This window comes from Paramisgurnus dabryanus, chromosome 13 (assembly GCF_030506205.2).
Source record: "Paramisgurnus dabryanus chromosome 13, PD_genome_1.1, whole genome shotgun sequence".
In the NCBI taxonomy this organism is placed as follows: domain Eukaryota; kingdom Metazoa; phylum Chordata; class Actinopteri; order Cypriniformes; family Cobitidae; genus Paramisgurnus; species Paramisgurnus dabryanus.
Window position 1 is genome coordinate 29878882 of NC_133349.1, and position 18915 is coordinate 29897796.

At 36.8% G+C, this 18915-nt stretch overlaps 1 protein-coding gene across 2 annotated transcripts in view; it reads left to right on the forward strand.

Moving 5' to 3' along the window:
- adamts16 (ADAM metallopeptidase with thrombospondin type 1 motif, 16) overlaps positions 1–8858 on the forward strand; it is an 86577-nt gene extending 77719 nt beyond the window's left edge. For both annotated transcript variants that reach the window (XM_065246330.2, XM_065246331.2), the window contains one exon: positions 7667–8858. In XM_065246330.2, coding sequence (XP_065102402.2) covers positions 7667–7782 — 116 coding nt within the window. In that variant the 3' untranslated portion in view covers positions 7783–8858. The remainder of the gene's footprint in view (positions 1–7666) is intronic.
- The last annotated feature ends 10057 nt before the right edge of the window (positions 8859–18915 follow it).

Genomic DNA, 18915 nt, shown 5'->3' on the forward strand with positions numbered 1-18915 from the left:
AACTTTTCCGCGCTGCGTTAACCAATCAGGATCTTGCTGTAGTAGTGACGTGAATACAGGAAGCGAACGGAGTCTCAGCGGAGTCGCAGAAGCCCCTCCCATAACGCGAATTTCGGCGTGAATGTCTCGAATGACTAGATTTTCACGCATGGCTTTCACATGCGAATGAAGCGAGTAAACTCAAATGTTCAAGTGCCAACTAGTAGCGCGTTTTTCCCACCTCTACCCCGGCTGGTGTGAATGAACCATTAGGCAATGTTGTCAACTTTTTTCAATGGAAAGTAGTTAATGCTTCGTGGAAAGTCGCTTAATGTTGCTAGATTACGTCATTAGCATGACTGTGATGTCATCACGTCATATTTGCATTCTCACTACATTGACCCTTTAAATCTGTTTCACGTTTCTCTTACTCTCTGAACTCTCCGCCCTTAATGTAAGCGATTGTGGGATCAGCCAGCTCTGGCTTCCTTCCTGCACGATTCATATACAGTCTGAACACAGAGAGATGAACAATATCTCCTGCTCAGCTGGGAGGGACTGCTGCGCGATACCTAGGCGTGAACGTGGTACCAGACTCGCTAAAAGTCTCCAACAACGCCAGAAAAGTCGCAAAATTTGCATCTAGTCCCTTTTTATTTGAGAAACAAAGTCTCACAGAGGACACAAGTCGTTCATCTAATCCATATTTCGAGGACAATTGCCCAAAGTCATCGTGGCGTTTAGCAGAATCTGACAACAACGCAGTATTTCTGAATGGTGCAGGGACGAGATTTGAAGCGAAAGTATTTGCTGAACATATAAGGCCGGTGACACACTGGATGCGTGGCGTAAGTGTCTCAGCTGCATGGCGTGTCCGTTTTTAATTTGGCTCCCATGTTAACAGGTTAGAGCTTGCAGACTGCCTGTGTGAGACGCGCGTCTCAGGCGCGGCTTGAGCTGTGCAGAAAACACGTGCATGCTAGAAATAGAACCGACGCATATTTTTCACACAACACGCAAGCATGTTGGAAGCATTTCCAGGCAAAATAGAATAGGAAAATATGTTTATATGTCATTTTGTACACAAATACATATTAATTAATGACATTTTGATGTTTGAAAGTCTATAGGTGGACATAAATTCAGATATAAATGTAATTTGAAAAAATAAATAAATACATAATCATCAATTTTCAAATATTGCACCTGTCAAACAGTCTATTTTGCTGTCAGTACTATTGACGGTGTCCTTTATCAGTAGGCTTTATATTTATGCCTCGTCTGTCAGCAGCCTTTTCTATGTCACCTACAGCAGTGCACCGCCGCGTCAGGCACAGTTCTTGTGTGTAAAGACACAGAAAACGCGACGCAGCCGCCTCGTAACTGAAACGCAACAGAAACACCACGCTTATGTCATTTTTGATGTAGGTGGCGTTAAGCAGCTTTGCATCTGAGCTCTTCATTTATATATTTATATAAATTATATAGATTATTTGCAATTATTTGATTAATAATTGTTATTTTGTCATTTATTTCATTACATTTTAATCATAAAACTCAATTCCATTAAAAAAATGCATTTTTTTTCATATTTTTCTTTTTTAACAGTTGAAAGAAGATGATTAACCTTTAGACGTTTGTAATTAAAGTAGCTCAAACATTCTTTGGCAGTAAATTTAATATTAGTTCAACAGATTTTGTCCAAATTTGACACTGTTGCAGACTACAGTGATTTTTGTATTTACATTCTGCAACTTAACGTATTTAAATGGGATAGTTAAAGGGATAGTTCGGCCAAAAATGATATTAAACCCATGATTTACTCACCCCCAAGCTGTCTGAGATGCATATGTCCATAATTTTTCAGACAAACACATTTTCAGTTTTTTTAGAAAATGTTTTAGATTTTTCAGTTAATCAAATATAAAGTTACGGGGCCCAATCCAAGTCCAAAAAATGTGCGTCCATCCATCACAAAAGAAATCCAAACGGCTCCATGATGATAAACAAATGCCTCATGAGGGTAATCCGTGCAGTGTTGTTGTAGAAATATCCACATTTAAAACTTTATAAACTTAAATAACTACCTTTCGGTAACGCCGGATTTCTTTTGTTAAGGATGGATGCAAATTTTTTGGACATGAAGGTCGTGGACCCTGTAACTTTACATTTGATTAACTGAAATATCAAAAACATTTTCTAAAATGACTGAAAATGTGTTTGTCTGAAAAATAATGTGTGAGAAAAAGTGGCGTCTGCGCCTAGTGTCTATATTATATGCCCGGTGCGTAACTCCAAGGGAAATGAATAGAATGGTAAGAAAGAGACCGCACTCAGGGACTGAATCAAATACAAAAACTGTATTAAAATACCGAATCGTGTTCACAGGCCATAACAAACACAAAGACAAACGTTTCGGGCTTAGCCCATCATCAGTGTCACAACTTCGAAACACGTCATAAGGCGCTAATGCCTCTTATAGGTTCCTACACCAATCACTCCATATGTGAAAAAGGATACACCCATGATCATTACTGGCAATCAACCATTGGCTATAGTCATGAATATATTAAATAAGCTTGTCCAATAGAACATCCAATCAATCCCAACCATGATAAAATGTACTACGAGAGACAAAAATATAATAAACTTCAAAAAAACAAAAAAAATTTTAACCAAATTTTTTAAACAACCAAAATTTTTTATATATATATCAAAATACACTAATAATATCATAGAGAAAACTAAATAAGCCAAAAGCGAAAAATACAAAAGTGAAACATAATGCTCAATAGTCAACCATATATCATATAATACCATACTAGAGCAAAAAAAGAAGAAAAAGAAAAAGAAAAAGAAAAACAGAGCAAAAACCAGGGCATATATACATACAGGTAACCAATCCATAAATATTTCTCTTACAAAAAACATGTAAAATCCAATTCTTCATTCATACCACTCGGATGTAAGGTTTTGAGAGTAGAGATCCAGAAACATTCTCTTTGCAGAAGTTTATTTTCAATATCTCCACCCCTACGTGCCGCTTTTATGTGTTCAATAACAGTGAAAGCAAGAGAAGATAGAGAATGGTTAGCTTCAACAAAATGTCTAGCTACCGAACTTCTTTTACCTGTTCGGTCACAGAAAGGAGCTACAAAATTAAACAATTCACTACATGTCGTACAACTAATGTAGTATATCTGATCACATGTCCATGTCAATACGTTGGGAAAACAAATAGACAGATTAAAACACGCATGATTGAGCACAATAGTGCAATCAGACGTAAGGATGAGAAATCTTTGGTAGCTAGACATTTTGTTGAAGCTAACCATTCTCTATCTTCTCTTGCTTTCACTGTTATTGAACACATAAAAGCGGCACGTAGGGGTGGAGATATTGAAAATAAACTTCTGCAAAGAGAATGTTTCTGGATCTCTACTCTCAAAACCTTACATCCGAGTGGTATGAATGAAGAATTGGATTTTACATGTTTTTTGTAAGAGAAATATTTATGGATTGGTTACCTGTATGTATATATGCCCTGGTTTTTGCTCTGTTTTTCTTTTTCTTTTTCTTTTTCTTCTTTTTTTGCTCTAGTATGGTATTATATGATATATGGTTGACTATTGAGCATTATGTTTCACTTTTGTATTTTTCGCTTTTGGCTTATTTAGTTTTCTCTATGGTATTATTAGTGTATTTTGATATATATATAAAAAATTTTGGTTGTTTAAAAAATTTGGTTAAAATTTTTTTTGTTTTTTTGAAGTTTATTATATTTTTGTCTCTCGTAGTACATTTTATCATGGTTGGGATTGATTGGATGTTCTATTGGACAAGCTTATTTAATATATTCATGACTATAGCCAATGGTTGATTGCCAGTAATGATCATGGGTGTATCCTTTTTCACATATGGAGTGATTGGTGTAGGAACCTATAAGAGGCATTAGCGCCTTATGACGTGTTTCGAAGTTGTGACACTGATGATGGGCTAAGCCCGAAACGTTTGTCTTTGTGTTTGTTATGGCCTGTGAACACGATTCGGTATTTTAATACAGTTTTTGTATTTGATTCAGTCCCTGAGTGCGGTCTCTTTCTTACCATTCTGAAAAATAATGGACATATGCATCTCTGACAGCTTGGGCAGAGGTGGAAAGTAACGAATTACATTTACTCACGTTACTGTAATTGAGTAGTTTTTTTGTGTACTTTTACTTTTTTTGAGTAGTTTTTAAAATCTGTACTTTTACTTTTACTTAAGTATGTTTTGTTTAAAGTATTGTACTTCGCTACATTTTAAATCATATCCGTTACTGAGTAAAAAAAATTTTTAAAAAGCAAGGTGATAAAGACGTGTCACGGATGATTGATGGGCGGGGGAACGCCCAAAAATAACCATGGAGACGGACGAGACAGGCGCGCGCTAATGCAGACCCGCCTCAGTTCAAATCTTATGAAAGAAACCCCTGGCCATACTTAAGCGACCACTTTACACTGACGCGAAGCAAGTGTTTCATTCCTATGAAAGGTAGGATTTAAGCTCTCGATTACGAAATTGCAGACCGGGTTTTACTGCTCATTTGCCCGACGCGTTTTTAATACAATGCGCATTATCTTCTGAGGTCTAGCAGCTTCGCGTCAAGTCAAACACAACTTCAGAACGTCCTCGAGAATGCGCCAGTGTTCGAATTATGTCAAAGCTTATGGGGGGTCCCCTAGCTAAGCCCCACCCCCTGGCCAAGCCCCACCCCCTTATCATAGGGTCGCTGTGATCTCACAAAGTAAGATGTGATCCTTGATCAGTAATCATCTGATCCTGGTTTTAATCAAAGAAACCCCAAATTACCCTTAACTCAAACTCTAAAACATTTTTACCCCTCAAATTAGTGTGAAACACTGGCAAGGGCAGAAATTTTACACAGAATAGGGGTGAAATAGGGTGGACCTCATTTTTAAATTACATAATTTTACTATACAGTATAGTAGTGGTTAAATGGATTACATTGCGTTTTTGGAGTCATAGATCGAATACTTTTCAGATCAGCAAAACTGGGGATGGGAAAATAACATAAGAACAAATTAAGAAATTATGAGCATAAAAAATTGAAAAGAACAAAGTTACAAATAAAGTAAGATATATTTAGGTACATAAATAGAATCAAATGAATAATAAGACTGTCTTCTTCATCGAATAATTAATCTGTTTTTAGATACAGAAGTGATTTTCCTTTATTTTCTGTTGTTTAATTAATATAAATGACAGAAACACAAGCAGATAAGAACTGCTACTTTCAGACCAACACAAACATCTGATTTCTTTCTGAACTGATTGCACTAACTTTAAAACATAACTGAATGTTTTTATGAGAATAGGTGCCAAGACTGTGGTATTTCCAAATAATTTTGTGTTTGATTGCTTCAGGAATCGCGCGTCTCTGTGCGTCCGCTTATGAGTGTTGCGTCCATTTAAGTATGTGTGCGCGACGCGTCCTTGTCTTTGCGCACATAAAACAGCCTACTTTAACATCTTCCGCTCAAATTTTTTAAATTCGCTTGCATGTTAACATTTGCAAGGTTTAAAAAACACATGCAAAAGATACTTTCTATAAATATAGTTATTTATTTCTGAATGATGCGTATTTGAGCGATAAACAGGGCCAGACGAAATATGCGGACTTTTTTTTGCTTTATCTCTGGAAATGTTTTGGAAAAATCTGCGGAATTCTGCAAAATGATTTTAAATGTTTTAAAAATAATATTAGATAATTTAAGCTATAAATATTACAAAATTGCATCTAAAATAATTACTTTTTAAAGGCTTAAAATGAAAATGAATACACCAAAGCAATGAGTCCTCTGAATTAAACCGGACCAACATGAAGCAGATAATGTGCTTGTTAAGATAGAATTATAGTTTGTATATAAAATGACATGTATTGTTTATTTTGTTATATAATATAGCAGCATAAAAAAGCTTGTATTAATACGTTCTCATTATGAATTAAGCACGTATGAAGATAATTTCATAATTTTTACAACGCAATGTAAACTTCATATTTAACATAACAAGAGAATTCATCTTGTAAACGGATTTGAAATGATGATGTGCTGCTGAGTGCCGACTGTCGCGTCACATAGATGACAATTACAAGTAAGATCTGCTTAACTTAGTGATAAGTTTTATTTCATCTGAAATATCAAATGGTTCGTGTTCTCTATCATTAAAAACAATCACAGCAAACACAGGGTTTATGTACTTGTCAATGCCGCTCACAAACGCGCGTATGTGTGCTTGTCGTCAATGAGGGTTGGTCACAATTAAACACGCTCAAGTGGAATTTATGTGCCCTGGTGTTAAGTATTAAAGAGACTATCATTTATTATCATTTAAGCGTGATTTCTTGTGCTTCCCCAATAAAATATTTTGTGTGACTGGGTGGACCAGCCGTCAGACTGAGAGGATAGATTTGCCACTGTTTGTCTGTCAATTCCTCCAGAAAACAGCATGAGGCGCACTTGCGAGTTTATTTATTTCAGACAGAAGTCATTTGAATTAGTTTATTGCGAAATTGGGACAAAGTTTCGCTTTGTGACACGCAACATGAGAATTTTAAATTCATGTAGTATTTTAATTTTAATAAAAACCAGGGGACCCCCCTAATTTATATTTTTGTGCTTTATGGGGGGTCCCTTAAGGCTTATAGGAGGTCCGGGACCCCCCCAGACCCCCTTCAATTCGAACACTGGAATGCGCAGGTCATTAGACATTGCAGCAGAGAGAGAGAGAGAGAGAGAGAGAGAGAATAAAGGTCTGACATCAGGTACCCAGGTCAGGGAAGCTAGAAGACAATAAACGTGTCAAAAGTATATAGCCATGGCACTCATCTCATTATAAGCTCATTTAAACTGTAGTTTAATAAAATAGTGTATTTCACCAGCAATACATCAATTACAACCTTACTATAGTGATTGTATTTACCAGCTGCTGACCACCTTCAAAAGTGCATAACTCACATGTAAAAATCATTAAAAAATTCCATAAATGTTTCTTAGTTTAAAAAAGCTTTTTATTTTATTAACTTTTTGTTATTGCACTTTAATTGTAAAGATGTTTCTACAATTAAAAACAACTAGTTTGAGATTTATACTGTATTCCCTTGTCGTTTTTGAACTATACTAGAATCCTCCACCTCTCCCCGCTTAAAAAAAAGTAACTTTTACTCTGAGTAAAGTTAAAATGATTTACTTTTTACTTTTACTTGAGTAGATTTTTAGACCAGTAACTTTACTTTTATTTAAGTAAAATATTATTAAAGTAACTTTACTTTTACTTGAGTACAATATTTTATTACTTTTTCCACCTCTGAGCTTGGGGTTGAGTAAATCATGGGTTTAATATAATTCTTTGGCCAAACTATCGCTTTAAGTCATTCACAGTCTTTAAGTATTAATCTCAAGTTAACATATTAGCTTTGGCATCTTAATTTTAGTATTTCTTCCCACAAAAATATTACTATATTTTTAAAAGCATTTCTTATGTCACTAATATTCTCTGTTTAAATTGGAATGGTTATTCAGTATACATCATATTTTTGTCAATAAAATATGTTATTTCGAGGTTATGCATGTCATTTTACATGTTTACCTTAAGCCTCAATGTTTATTTTTTCTCTTTTACGCAGATGTGATCTGTAAAGATTATTTCAACTGGTGCTATCTCGTACCACAGCATGGAGTCTGCAACCACAAGTTCTACGGGAAGCAATGTTGCCAGTCCTGTTTGCACGCGAAACCCTGAGACTTTTCTGCTACGGACATTTTACCATGAACTTCTGAGGCGAAGCGACGGTAACCCTCAAAGGAGCAGACCGATGTCCGACCTAAAATGTTGTTGAACAAGTTCACGACTTGAAGTGCCCTGTATTCTGGTACTAGACAAGCAGAAACGTGTCACTCCTCTGCAGGAAATGACATTATCAAAGATGATGTCATTGGGTTTTAAAGAGCTTCAAACGGACAGGAAGCTAAAATATCCAAAGGAATGCAATTGTCCTGGTGCTGATCGGATATGATAGACTTTTAAATCCGAGGCTAAAGGTGCTTGACGTAGATGTGTGCTATGTATTAATAAAAATAAACATTGTGAAGAGTTTTTCTATGAAGTGCCTCAATGTCATGTAAAACCAATTATACCGCCTTAATAGATCTCAGAGCGATTATGGTGTTGTGTAATGAGAATACATTCACTTCTGGTGCTATATGTTGATGGCAGCCGAACATCTGGTGAATTGGGGTTTTCAATTCAAATTTAAATGAATCGCTGCCATTGTACAATTGATATTCTCTTTTATTTATTAACAATACTGCAATGTAGCAGAATGACATACTGTACTGCTGTAATAATGTGCTGTTATTTTATTGCCAGTTTATTTCATTTCAGGTATAGTTGCACGATTCATTTTTGTATTTTTTTGTGTTATCTATCCATGCTTTTACAGTACTGTTTTTGGTTTAATATTCCTAAAGAAAACACGGCAGTTAAACTAATAACCGCAAGTTTAATGAAGTGTAATAATTGCCAGATTTAACAGACTTTGCTCTCTTTGTGGGGTTTTTATCAGCTGTCACCACACAACTTCCAAGTCTTATAAATCTGTCTTTGCTTTGCACATGAAAGGATCTGGCATCCCCACATATGGATTGTGAAGTAAGCGCCATAGCACAAACTGTAGTTGAGTCCTTTATAGTATGCATCTGTTGTAAAACAGCGTTAGATGAATGTATTTTCTCTCGTCCGAGCCGAATGCTGTTCTAGAGCGGTGGACAAAGGATCTGTATTAAGTGCCAGTTTTTATTAAACCTGATGCCATCATATTTGAGGCTGTGTTGTCTTTTTTGGCTGTGAGGAGCAGATGTGGAGATCGCTCACTAACGCTGACTCAGGGTTTTCCTTGTTCTTCATGCGCTATTGTTTCCAGATGGAGTCAGCCGAGGCCACTGGATCACAGATCGGGAACTATTATGACTTGTAAGCTTTTCGCCGTCTTTTAACGCACAGCGCTATAAAGACTTTAGCAGAAAACACATGCATCACTTTCTGTTATAAATGTCTCGAGACATTTGTTAAGAGTTAAACCATGTTTTGTTAAAGTCTTTGAAAGATGAGATTAATGTTCAGATTATGAGTGAAGCGATGCTATATATGGATCTGCTAAAGCAGGAATCACTGTTACATCCCTCTAACGCTGTGTTCACTTTTGGAGTGTAAATTGTACCGCACATGGATGATACAGGCCTACCTCACACCGGCGTGTGGTTGAGGAGTGATGGGCTATTACTTTTCTGACTGATTGTTCATACGTTTTCCACCTGGTGGATGAAAATAAGGAATGGATAAATAAAAACGTGCAAACTAGTGGGGAAACAAAGACCTGAATTAAAAATGAAATAAAAAACACAACAATAGCACACATATACAGTACAACTCAAGGAAGTAGTAAAGTGTACAAATATCAGGGTCATCAATTACATTTGAATGACATGTACAGCTGATATATGTCTTTGGTCCTGATGGTGTCATTAATAAATTTAGTTCTGGCACCAGACGCTGAAAATGTACATCATCAAGATGATAGTTTTAGATGTATGGAGTTTGTGGATGTGTTTTTTTTAACGTTCCTCTGGCAACACTTTAGTATGAATCTAAACCATACACAACAACATATTCACAGCAGTGCCTGTGATTTGAGGACATGTTCTTGGATCTTTTGTTGGTCTTGTAAGAAAATTTATTTAGGTACATGTCCTTATTATGTTACCATCATTTTGCCAAGTAGGACATGTTCCTGGATCTACATGGTCTTTAAAAAAAACAGTCATATCAACTAAACAGATTTAAGATTAGCATTGGGCTTGAACAACAGTCTTATTAAACACTGAGCAGATTAGGGTTAGGCAGAACCACATATTCACATTTCACAATATGGCGGCTATAGGGGATACTTACTTCCTGTTGCACAGCTACAATCACTACTTAATAAAATAATGGACTGACAGTTGCTTGTTTTCTCCCAAACATAAATTTACTTGTCAAAAATACGAATAAGGGATATTGTCTGTTTAGGTGTAAGTTGGAAAGGATGGAATTATTTTACTAATTCTATTTTTAGCATTTATATATTATCAAGATATTTGTTAGACATCTGGACATAAATAAAATACCTAATAATTCGCGTCTGCTCCCGTTTATTGTGATGACAGAGCTCTTAGTCCAAAATGTTCACATTTGGATAAATATTTACACATTTTACTTGAAATTTCTTTGGACTGAATTTATTTTCCAATTCTAAAGTATGCGATCTAATGATCTTAACGCAGTGTGTGGCTTTGTTTTATTCCTCGATTGATTGCATGCATTTCCTGCTGAAAAAAACAGCATAGACCAGGATACCAAAACACAACATATGCTGGTCTTGCTGGTATGCTGTTTTTATCAGCAGGCGCTTCACTTGCTTGCTTGTTGCAATTAAATTAGATTTGTGTGTGTCCAACCTGCAGTAAAGACACTGTTAAATCTTCTGGTTGCATTATTCTGTATTAATATTTCAAGTTATGTTTGTTACACGAAAGCAGTTTGTTTATGTTGTTACTGCTGAAACAATCTATATGCAGTTATGCACTTATCAATACAACATCGCCATCTGGTGGATAAACTATGCACTCTACCACTGCCTCTTATATTTCTGAAAATTGAACAGCTTTTTTGTATTTGTTGCAGATCCCACTGCTGAAAAAACAAAAAAAAATAATTGAAACCATCACAGAAATTCTAATGGTTTCCATTAAAATAACATTAGGAACAATTAGCTTTAACCATTTAAACCGCTACAAAATTCATTTTTTGTAATGTGTTTTGGGACATTTTCCAGTAGGATTTAATGCCCTCATCAATATAACCCAACACATACCAGTAGAGACTACTAGAATTTCTGTGATGGTTCTATTGTTTTTTCTCCTTGAGCTCGCCTGAACACTTAGAGGGATGCTGAAAATCACAAGCAAGCAGCACCTATATGCCATTTAGACCATGCAAGAAGAACTTTCCTGATGTTTTTAAGTTTTTAGTTCACATTTATTTTAGATTTTTATTCAGTTCTAAATTTTCTGTTGGTTGTATTTTGTTCTAATATTAATATAAAAATTCTGGACCAGTGTTGTTTTTATTCTGCAAACTGGTGTGTATTGAATATATGTCCTTCCAACAGCTGAAGGCACAAAACGTTTATTTCAGCAATGTCCCTGCTCCGTTTCATTTCGGCATGTCTTGGAGAACCCACTATCAAATTTGGCCAATGTTAATTGCTGCTAATAAAAGGGTTCTCTCTCCAGGGTTAGTGTATGAACATCAGACTACAACCCCTTATGTACAGTATAGTCTGTGGAAATGCACAAAAGGTTCCCTGCCTGAAAGTCTGTTTGGTACACTTTATGGACGTCCGTGGACGTGCTACTCAGTGGACGTCTTTTGAACTAATTATCATAAATTGACTTTTTTTACATGGGTGAAAGGAGAAAAAACTACAACTACATCAAAAATCATAGAGGCATGTCACAGTGAGAGCCGGTAAAAAAATTGTCTTTGCTGGAAATCTCAGTAACAAAACTCGTGATTAATGCATTCTTTGTTCATGAAGTGAAGAGTTTTGAATACTGCATGTTATTATTGTTAAAGTTGTTTAGTTGGGTTTATCTGCAACACATGCATGGTTAAATGTTACCAGTGTAGTTCACACTTTTGACTTTATTCATAAAATATTTAAATTGTATATTCTAGTATGTACATCAACTAATTCATTTTTTATAAAAAATAAATCTTGGAAGTACACTTAAGTACAATGCCGATACACTTTCTTACGTATCTTATCTCTATGTAATATTCTGTATGTTGATTCTGTAATTAGGAAGTCACTACTTGTATTTAAGCTGTGTACTGGTGAGTTCATTTAACATAAGGTACAGAAAGATAAGGTAAGTAGATACACATGAAGTTCAATTCAATTACATTTTATTTATATAGATGGATTTCAGTCATGTGACCTTTTACGTCATGCCGCCATCTTGAGGACCTACCGAGTACCAGCAGGCTATTGACAAGCATTGGCTACCTTGCTACGATTTACGGATTTCTTATCTTTTACTGTCTATGATTCTTACGGATACAGTAAAGGGCTACGAAAGACAACATGTCACATCTCGACTGTCATGAAAAGAAACGCTACTTTAAAAAAATATATCTTGGTTAGGGTGTGATTCCTACTCGATCCCTAGTGCGTTCTTCCAACCGCTGTCCGCTGCTACCGAACTACCACTATTTTACAACATAAGAAGGTGCGACACAACATGAAACTTTGCTCAAAGTATCACCTGGATCTCTACACATGAATGCGAGCATTGAGAACATTGTTTGTGTACACAGAGTTTACTAAAAAGAAAGGTTTTGTACAACTGACTTTGGCTATTATTGTGTCCGCTCGTAATCTCTGCCAGACGTAAATAATTGATTTCCGAATGCGAATGAATGAATCTCATATGAGGCTCCTTTTCAATTAGAAGGTCAATATTGTTTTTCACTTGCGACAAAACAACGATTTATCCGTGCATTTTTATGGATAAGTCGCAATTGGAGATCGATACATCTTGACTGGGAAGGCGACGGCGAGCGGACGCCAAAAACATCCAAAGTCAATTGTTTAAAACCTTCTTTTTATTTAACTCTGTGTTCACAAACAATGTTCTCAATGCTCGAGTTCATATGTAGAGACACAGGCGATACTTCGAGCAAAATATCATGTTGTGTTGAGCCTTCTTAGTGTTGTTAAAATAGCGATTTTGATGCTCACAGCATATTAAAGGAATAGCTTCTAGTTCTTTTGCGACCACTTCAGGTCCTCAAAATGGCGAAAGCAGAATACAGCGGTTAAGATTAACCATACTAGCGAGCGTAGTAATAATGTAACGTATATAAGAGGGTGCTAAGAGTGGTTTTGAAAAAACCCTTAAGAGATAAACTCTGCAGGAAAAGTCCTAGGAGGGGAAAAAACCCTTGGGAGAGAGACAGACATAGCTGATTCTATAGAAGATATATTATATAATAGGTACGATTTTATAAAATTTTATGGTAATTAAAACATAATATGTTTATATACACAGATAGTAGATTAGACGGGGGCAGCTGGTGGTCGTTGGTCTGACATCGGCTGGGCATCACGTTGAAGGATGGCCAGTAGATCAGTGGTGTGTTGACCTCGACGGCAGTTAGTCCCATTGTCCTCGGGTTCGAGGACGAGACAGGGAGAGAGAAACAATGCTATTAGCGTAGGGGCCGTTCGCATGTAATGCAAGTGTCACACAGTATTGTGGTTTATAATACGCTTGGTTCCAGACAGGCTAGCTATTGCAGCATAAGTATATTACCCAGACGAGTTATGTGAATGCTTTGATCCAGACAAGCTAACTATTGCAGGATAAGTATATTTACTAGACAAATTATGTGAATGCTTTGTTAATCTGATGGCGGACCTTGTGGACCCTTATAAGATCCCTGCCAATAAGGAGGAGGATGTTAGCATCTGGGTCAAGGGCTGGTGTTCATCAGCAATATCCATAAGGTGACTAAAATGACGTGCTGCATCTGAGGTAGGAATTTCAGAACGAACCTCCTGATTGCTTAATTCTCTTTCCTCACCACCATCTTCTAAGACAGGAGGGATGGTTTTCTTCCAGGGCGACCAGGATGTAGAGCTGAAACATGATGATCACTATCACATTCAGTACAGTGGATTTCAGCTTTGCAGTTCTTTGCCATATGATCTACAGGGAAGCAGCACCTGAAGCATTCTGAATGTTTCTTAAGAAACTGTTTGCGATCTTCAAGACTTTTCGATCTGAAGCCTCTGCATCTTTTTAGTGGATGAGGCTTATCATGAATGATACAGTATCGATGAGGATCAACAGATTTTATCCTGTAAGTTGCATCTCTTGTTTCAGGCATGTTAACTTGAGTTTTATGATAAGCTATAGAGGCGTGCCTATATTTATCTGGTTTGTCTCTGTTCCTGTGGTACTGGAGGAAAAATAGTAAAGCTTGGGTCTGTTCTTGTTTTAGCTTCCGAGCGAATGAAATCAGCAAACACACAGAATTTTCTCTCTTGTACTTCGATTCATAAAATATCCATATTTCTTGGATATTGTAAGGAAGCTTTCCTACAATTGGGCTCACTCCATGAGCAGTGTCAAGTTAGGATAACCCAGGAAGATAGCCATCCAGCTTTGCTGCCTCCAGCTCTGCAAGCAGGTCTCCAAGATCACGCAGCCTATACAGATCTTTACCTGAAATTTTAGGGAAGTTTTTCAGTTTGAAGAATAGAGCTCTTTCAATTGCCTCTGGTGAGCCATACAGTACATTTTCTCTAAGTTCCGCCTAAGCCATTTGTAGACCTGCAAAGGGTGCCTAATATTAACTGATTTTATTCTTCGTACTTGTTCCGATGATTCTCTGCCCAGATATTTAATGAGCAAATCCATCTCTTCCACTGGCTTGAGGTCAAGGTCTGCAATATAACTTTTAAAAGATGATCTCCAAGCCCAATATTTTATAGGTTTATCATCAAAGGTGTTCAATCCAGAAGTAACCAAGCGACTGCGTGCAAGGTATTTGGCCAGGCTGTAAGTATCTGACATATGCTCAGGAATACTTTGTGGATTATAACTAGATGCTTGTTGTCTTACATAGTCTTCGGTGCGTTGGACACTGCTCTCTTTAGGAAACTCAGATGCTGACACATGGTCTCCTTCTATGAAGTCTGCTGATAGAATTTCTGCTTCTGCTATAGCTGCAGCTCTTTCTTTCTCCTCCTGCAGTGCCTCTAATGTTGCTTGAAGACGAGCTTGTTCCACTTTAATTCCAATTTCTTTCTTTGCATGAGCTGCTCTTGCCTTAGCTGCCTCTGCCTTTGCCTTTGTGACAACCAACTGGCGCTAGAACTTCTAGATGATGTAGAGGAGTGAGAACTTGAGACAACATCTTCACCTTCTTTGTGCATGATGCTTATCTTTTCACTGTCACTGGCCTCACTGTTTTCAATAAATTCAGTTATCCAGCCGCTAAACACTTCCACAATAAACTCCACAAATGCAGTTAATAAAGTTTAATCTTGAAAAATGTGAAACTACAAAAAAAAGAAAAATACACAAATATAAATTTCATAAAGTTAACAAATCATCAAATAAATGAACATTCTGAAGTACACAAGGTTGTATATCAACAGCATAGATGAATACTTTGCAAACTTAAATAGAAAGTTACAAACATGCTTAACTGAATGCTTTAACAAATAGCACAGCAATAAAGTACTCAAAATGCTCACAAAACAAAGTTAAACAAACACACTTACAGATATTGCATTTTAAAGGGCTTTAAATGGCATGATGATGTTTGATGACTGCAACCACATGAAGTACCTTGTAAAACTAAAGCAGTAAAGTAATATGGCCTACTTCCCCTTAAAACAGGAAACAATAGGAAGAACTATGGAAAAAAAGTCAAAACTATATAAAAATAAAAGTCCTTCTTTAGAAAACAAATTAAAGTCCAGCACAAAAACATTTAACGTTATTCAGTAGTCATTTTTACAATAATTTTTTTTAAAACGTCAATTGAATTTGTCATCAAAGGCTTGTTTTCTAAGTCAAAACTCATTCCTTCACTGATTCATCCCTAAGAAACGTGACAAACTGGGTGGCAACGTCATCAGAACGCAAAGAATTATGGATATGTTTGGCCCGTTTACATGGACTGGCATAGCAGGCTAGTGTTCTAGCATGGAAATAATGAAAAATTAGCGTAAAAAAACTGAATATAATCCTTCAAAATGCAGCAGGCTAAAGAAAACATTGTTCACACCATACCGCCTAAAACTAAATCCTAATACAAAGACGAGATATGTGAGTGAGAGAGAGGGTAGCAAGAAGGTTCCCGGTTCGAGCCCCAGCTAGGGCAGGTGGCCTTTCTGTGTGGAGTTTCTGCATGTTCTCCCTGTGTCAGCGTGGGTTTACTCCGGTTTCCTCCCACAGGCCAAAAACACGCAAGTTAGGTAAATTGGAGATACCAAATTGTCCCTCCACCAACTTGTGTATGAATCAACTTGTCTGAATAAAACTTGTATATGGATTACCTGGTTCTCGCCATGAATATAGCCGTACATGCTGGAATGGCGTTAAGAAATAAAGGAAAAAGAAGAGTGAGAGAGAGAGAGAGAGAGAGAGAGAGAGAGAGAGAGAGAGAGAGAGAGAGGCACGGGCGCGATCGAACAGGAAACATGAAAACATACTCCGTCATTTTGGTTATACAGGACATCATTCAAACTGCAAAGTGTTTACACATATTTGTACACTCAACACAACATTGTGCTTTTGTCAAACTGTAAACTTGTCAAACTGTAACTTAACCAAAAACTCTCTCTCTCAAATGTGTTTTAATTGGTAATATTATTTTATACAGAAATACATTTTTATAATTAAGATGAGAATAAAGTTAGTGTTAATTAAAATGTCAAGGGAAACAAATATATTGATATGAAATATACCAAATTAATTTCAATTTCGTTCAGATACAATTACCAAACATATCTCAGTCTTTTTATTAATTAAATTATTAAATAATTATACAAAATTGTCGTCAGTGCACTACAAATAAACTGGTTCTATGCCTTTATTAATAACAATTATTTTATCTTGGGTCTCCTTACTGCTGCTATTCATGCCATTCGTCACCTTTTTGTCACCTCTGAAACATGGCTTGTACTAATATTTTTCCACGTTTGAAAACGATAAAAGGATTTTCCGTTCTAAAGCTTTATTGCACTTATCATGAGAACGACTTTTCCAGTTTATAACACAGAAAGTAGACGGCATTTTGAACACTGCGTCCTTCCCTCCATGCAAAGAAGTCTGGCGCCTGTACTTTTGTGCCGCGGATTCCCAAAATGCTTTGCGTTCACCACTGGGAATACGTCATCAGTGCTGGGCAGTAGCTTCACTACAAGTAGCGAAGCTAGTAGTTTAACTACATTTTTCAGTAGCTTGGTGGTAGCTTAGCTGCTTTCTAAATCAAATAGCTTTTCAGTAGCTAAGATCTTTTTTTGAACAAGTAGTGAGGTAGCTTCCACACAAGCTACAATTTTCCAAACATTTCTGAAGTCGTCCTGAATTTGAGAATAAGCGCGTCATTTTGAATCGACACAGGACGTCGTTTGTCCCATATGTTCGAGTTGTGCAGCCTTCATTCATACAAAACATTACCACTCGCATTCTGTGAAGACTCGTGCTCTACCTCTGACTGGGTTATGTCATCAAGCCAAGCTAATATAAAAACATGTAATAAATATTACAATTGAAACTATTAATATAGTGTGCTTTGGCGGGCACCTCACAGACTCTGTGCAGGCTACCTACTGCCCGCGGGCACCACGTTGGAGACCCCTGTGTTAAGATATGTCAGGGCCAGGGGATTTTAAATTAAGGCAGCTCAAACATGCATTTTATTCTGGGAGTAGGATAAGACCTGTCCAGCAAACCACCCTATAATGTGAAGTACCTAGACCTACATTATATGCTTGTATTGCCTATAATTACCAAAATGCTAAATGGAAACCAGTTAAAAATAAAAAAGTAGCTTGGATGTATCAAGCTACTATTGATGTTGCTTAGCTTGCTACATTTCCTAGGGGGGTAGCTTCAGTGTAGTGAAGCTTCATTTAATGTGAAGAAACTGGTAGCTTAGCTCACTACATTTTCCAAGTAGCTTGCAGTCCATAGAACCATAGACATTATATACGTAGACACCTCATGACGTGCTGGAACGCATCAAGCGCCGGCGCCATATTGGATGGGTCTCCTCACTGTTCGCTAGCATCAGCGTCAATGTGAGTTAACAGAAAGAAAGCCATACTATGGCCGTATTTTGTGCAGCTTACGGTTGCAATAACCGGCGCAGTATTGATTCCAGATCACATGGGATTACATTTCACAAGTAAGATTGAACAATCATTTTGGTTATTTTACGTTATTATTTAAAATATTATGTCAATGTTCAGCAGGAACTGGTACACTCTCTCATGATCTCTCACTGTTTTCTTCTTCACATTTGAAGGTTTCCCAGTGATACAGGCATGAGGAGGCAATGGGAAGTTGCTATAAAACAGGAGGGTTTTGTTGTGACAGAGTCGTCAAAGCTCATAGAAGAACAAGAGGGGAAACTCTGATTCGTTTTTGGAAACAGCCACTAGATGGCGCTTCAGTAGCGCGACCGCCATAGGAATGAAAATTCTCACAGCCAATAGACCCTTTTACAGCTCACGTGATCAAATAGCCTGCGCGCGCATTTGGGCAACGGAAGTGGTGTTATTCCCCATTGGTTCTAACGTGGTAGCAACTCAGAAAGTTTATTCAAACGGTTTCCCAGCATCAAATTGTCTGGTTGTTGCGTTTGGTTGCACAAATATAATATACTAATATACGTATATATGTATCTGGCAACTTTATTTTTGGCCATCTGCTAACGTCTTCTATCCACTCCCCTATAGTACACGGATCTGGTAGCTGTGTTGAAAATGTTCATAAAGTCAACTTTTTTAAAATAACTTACTGTTTGTGTTGCTTCACTTTTGATTCTTACGATACTTCCGTTGCCTAAATGCGCGCGCATACGCTGCCACGTCATCATTGTGTACAAACAGTAAAAGGGTCTATTCATTCTCAATTCATTCATATTAAAATTAATTTAATACCTAATTACATAAAATACTCAAATACGTAAAAATTACATAAGTAAAATATACTTTAGTACAAAATGTTTAAGTAAAAGTAAAAAAGT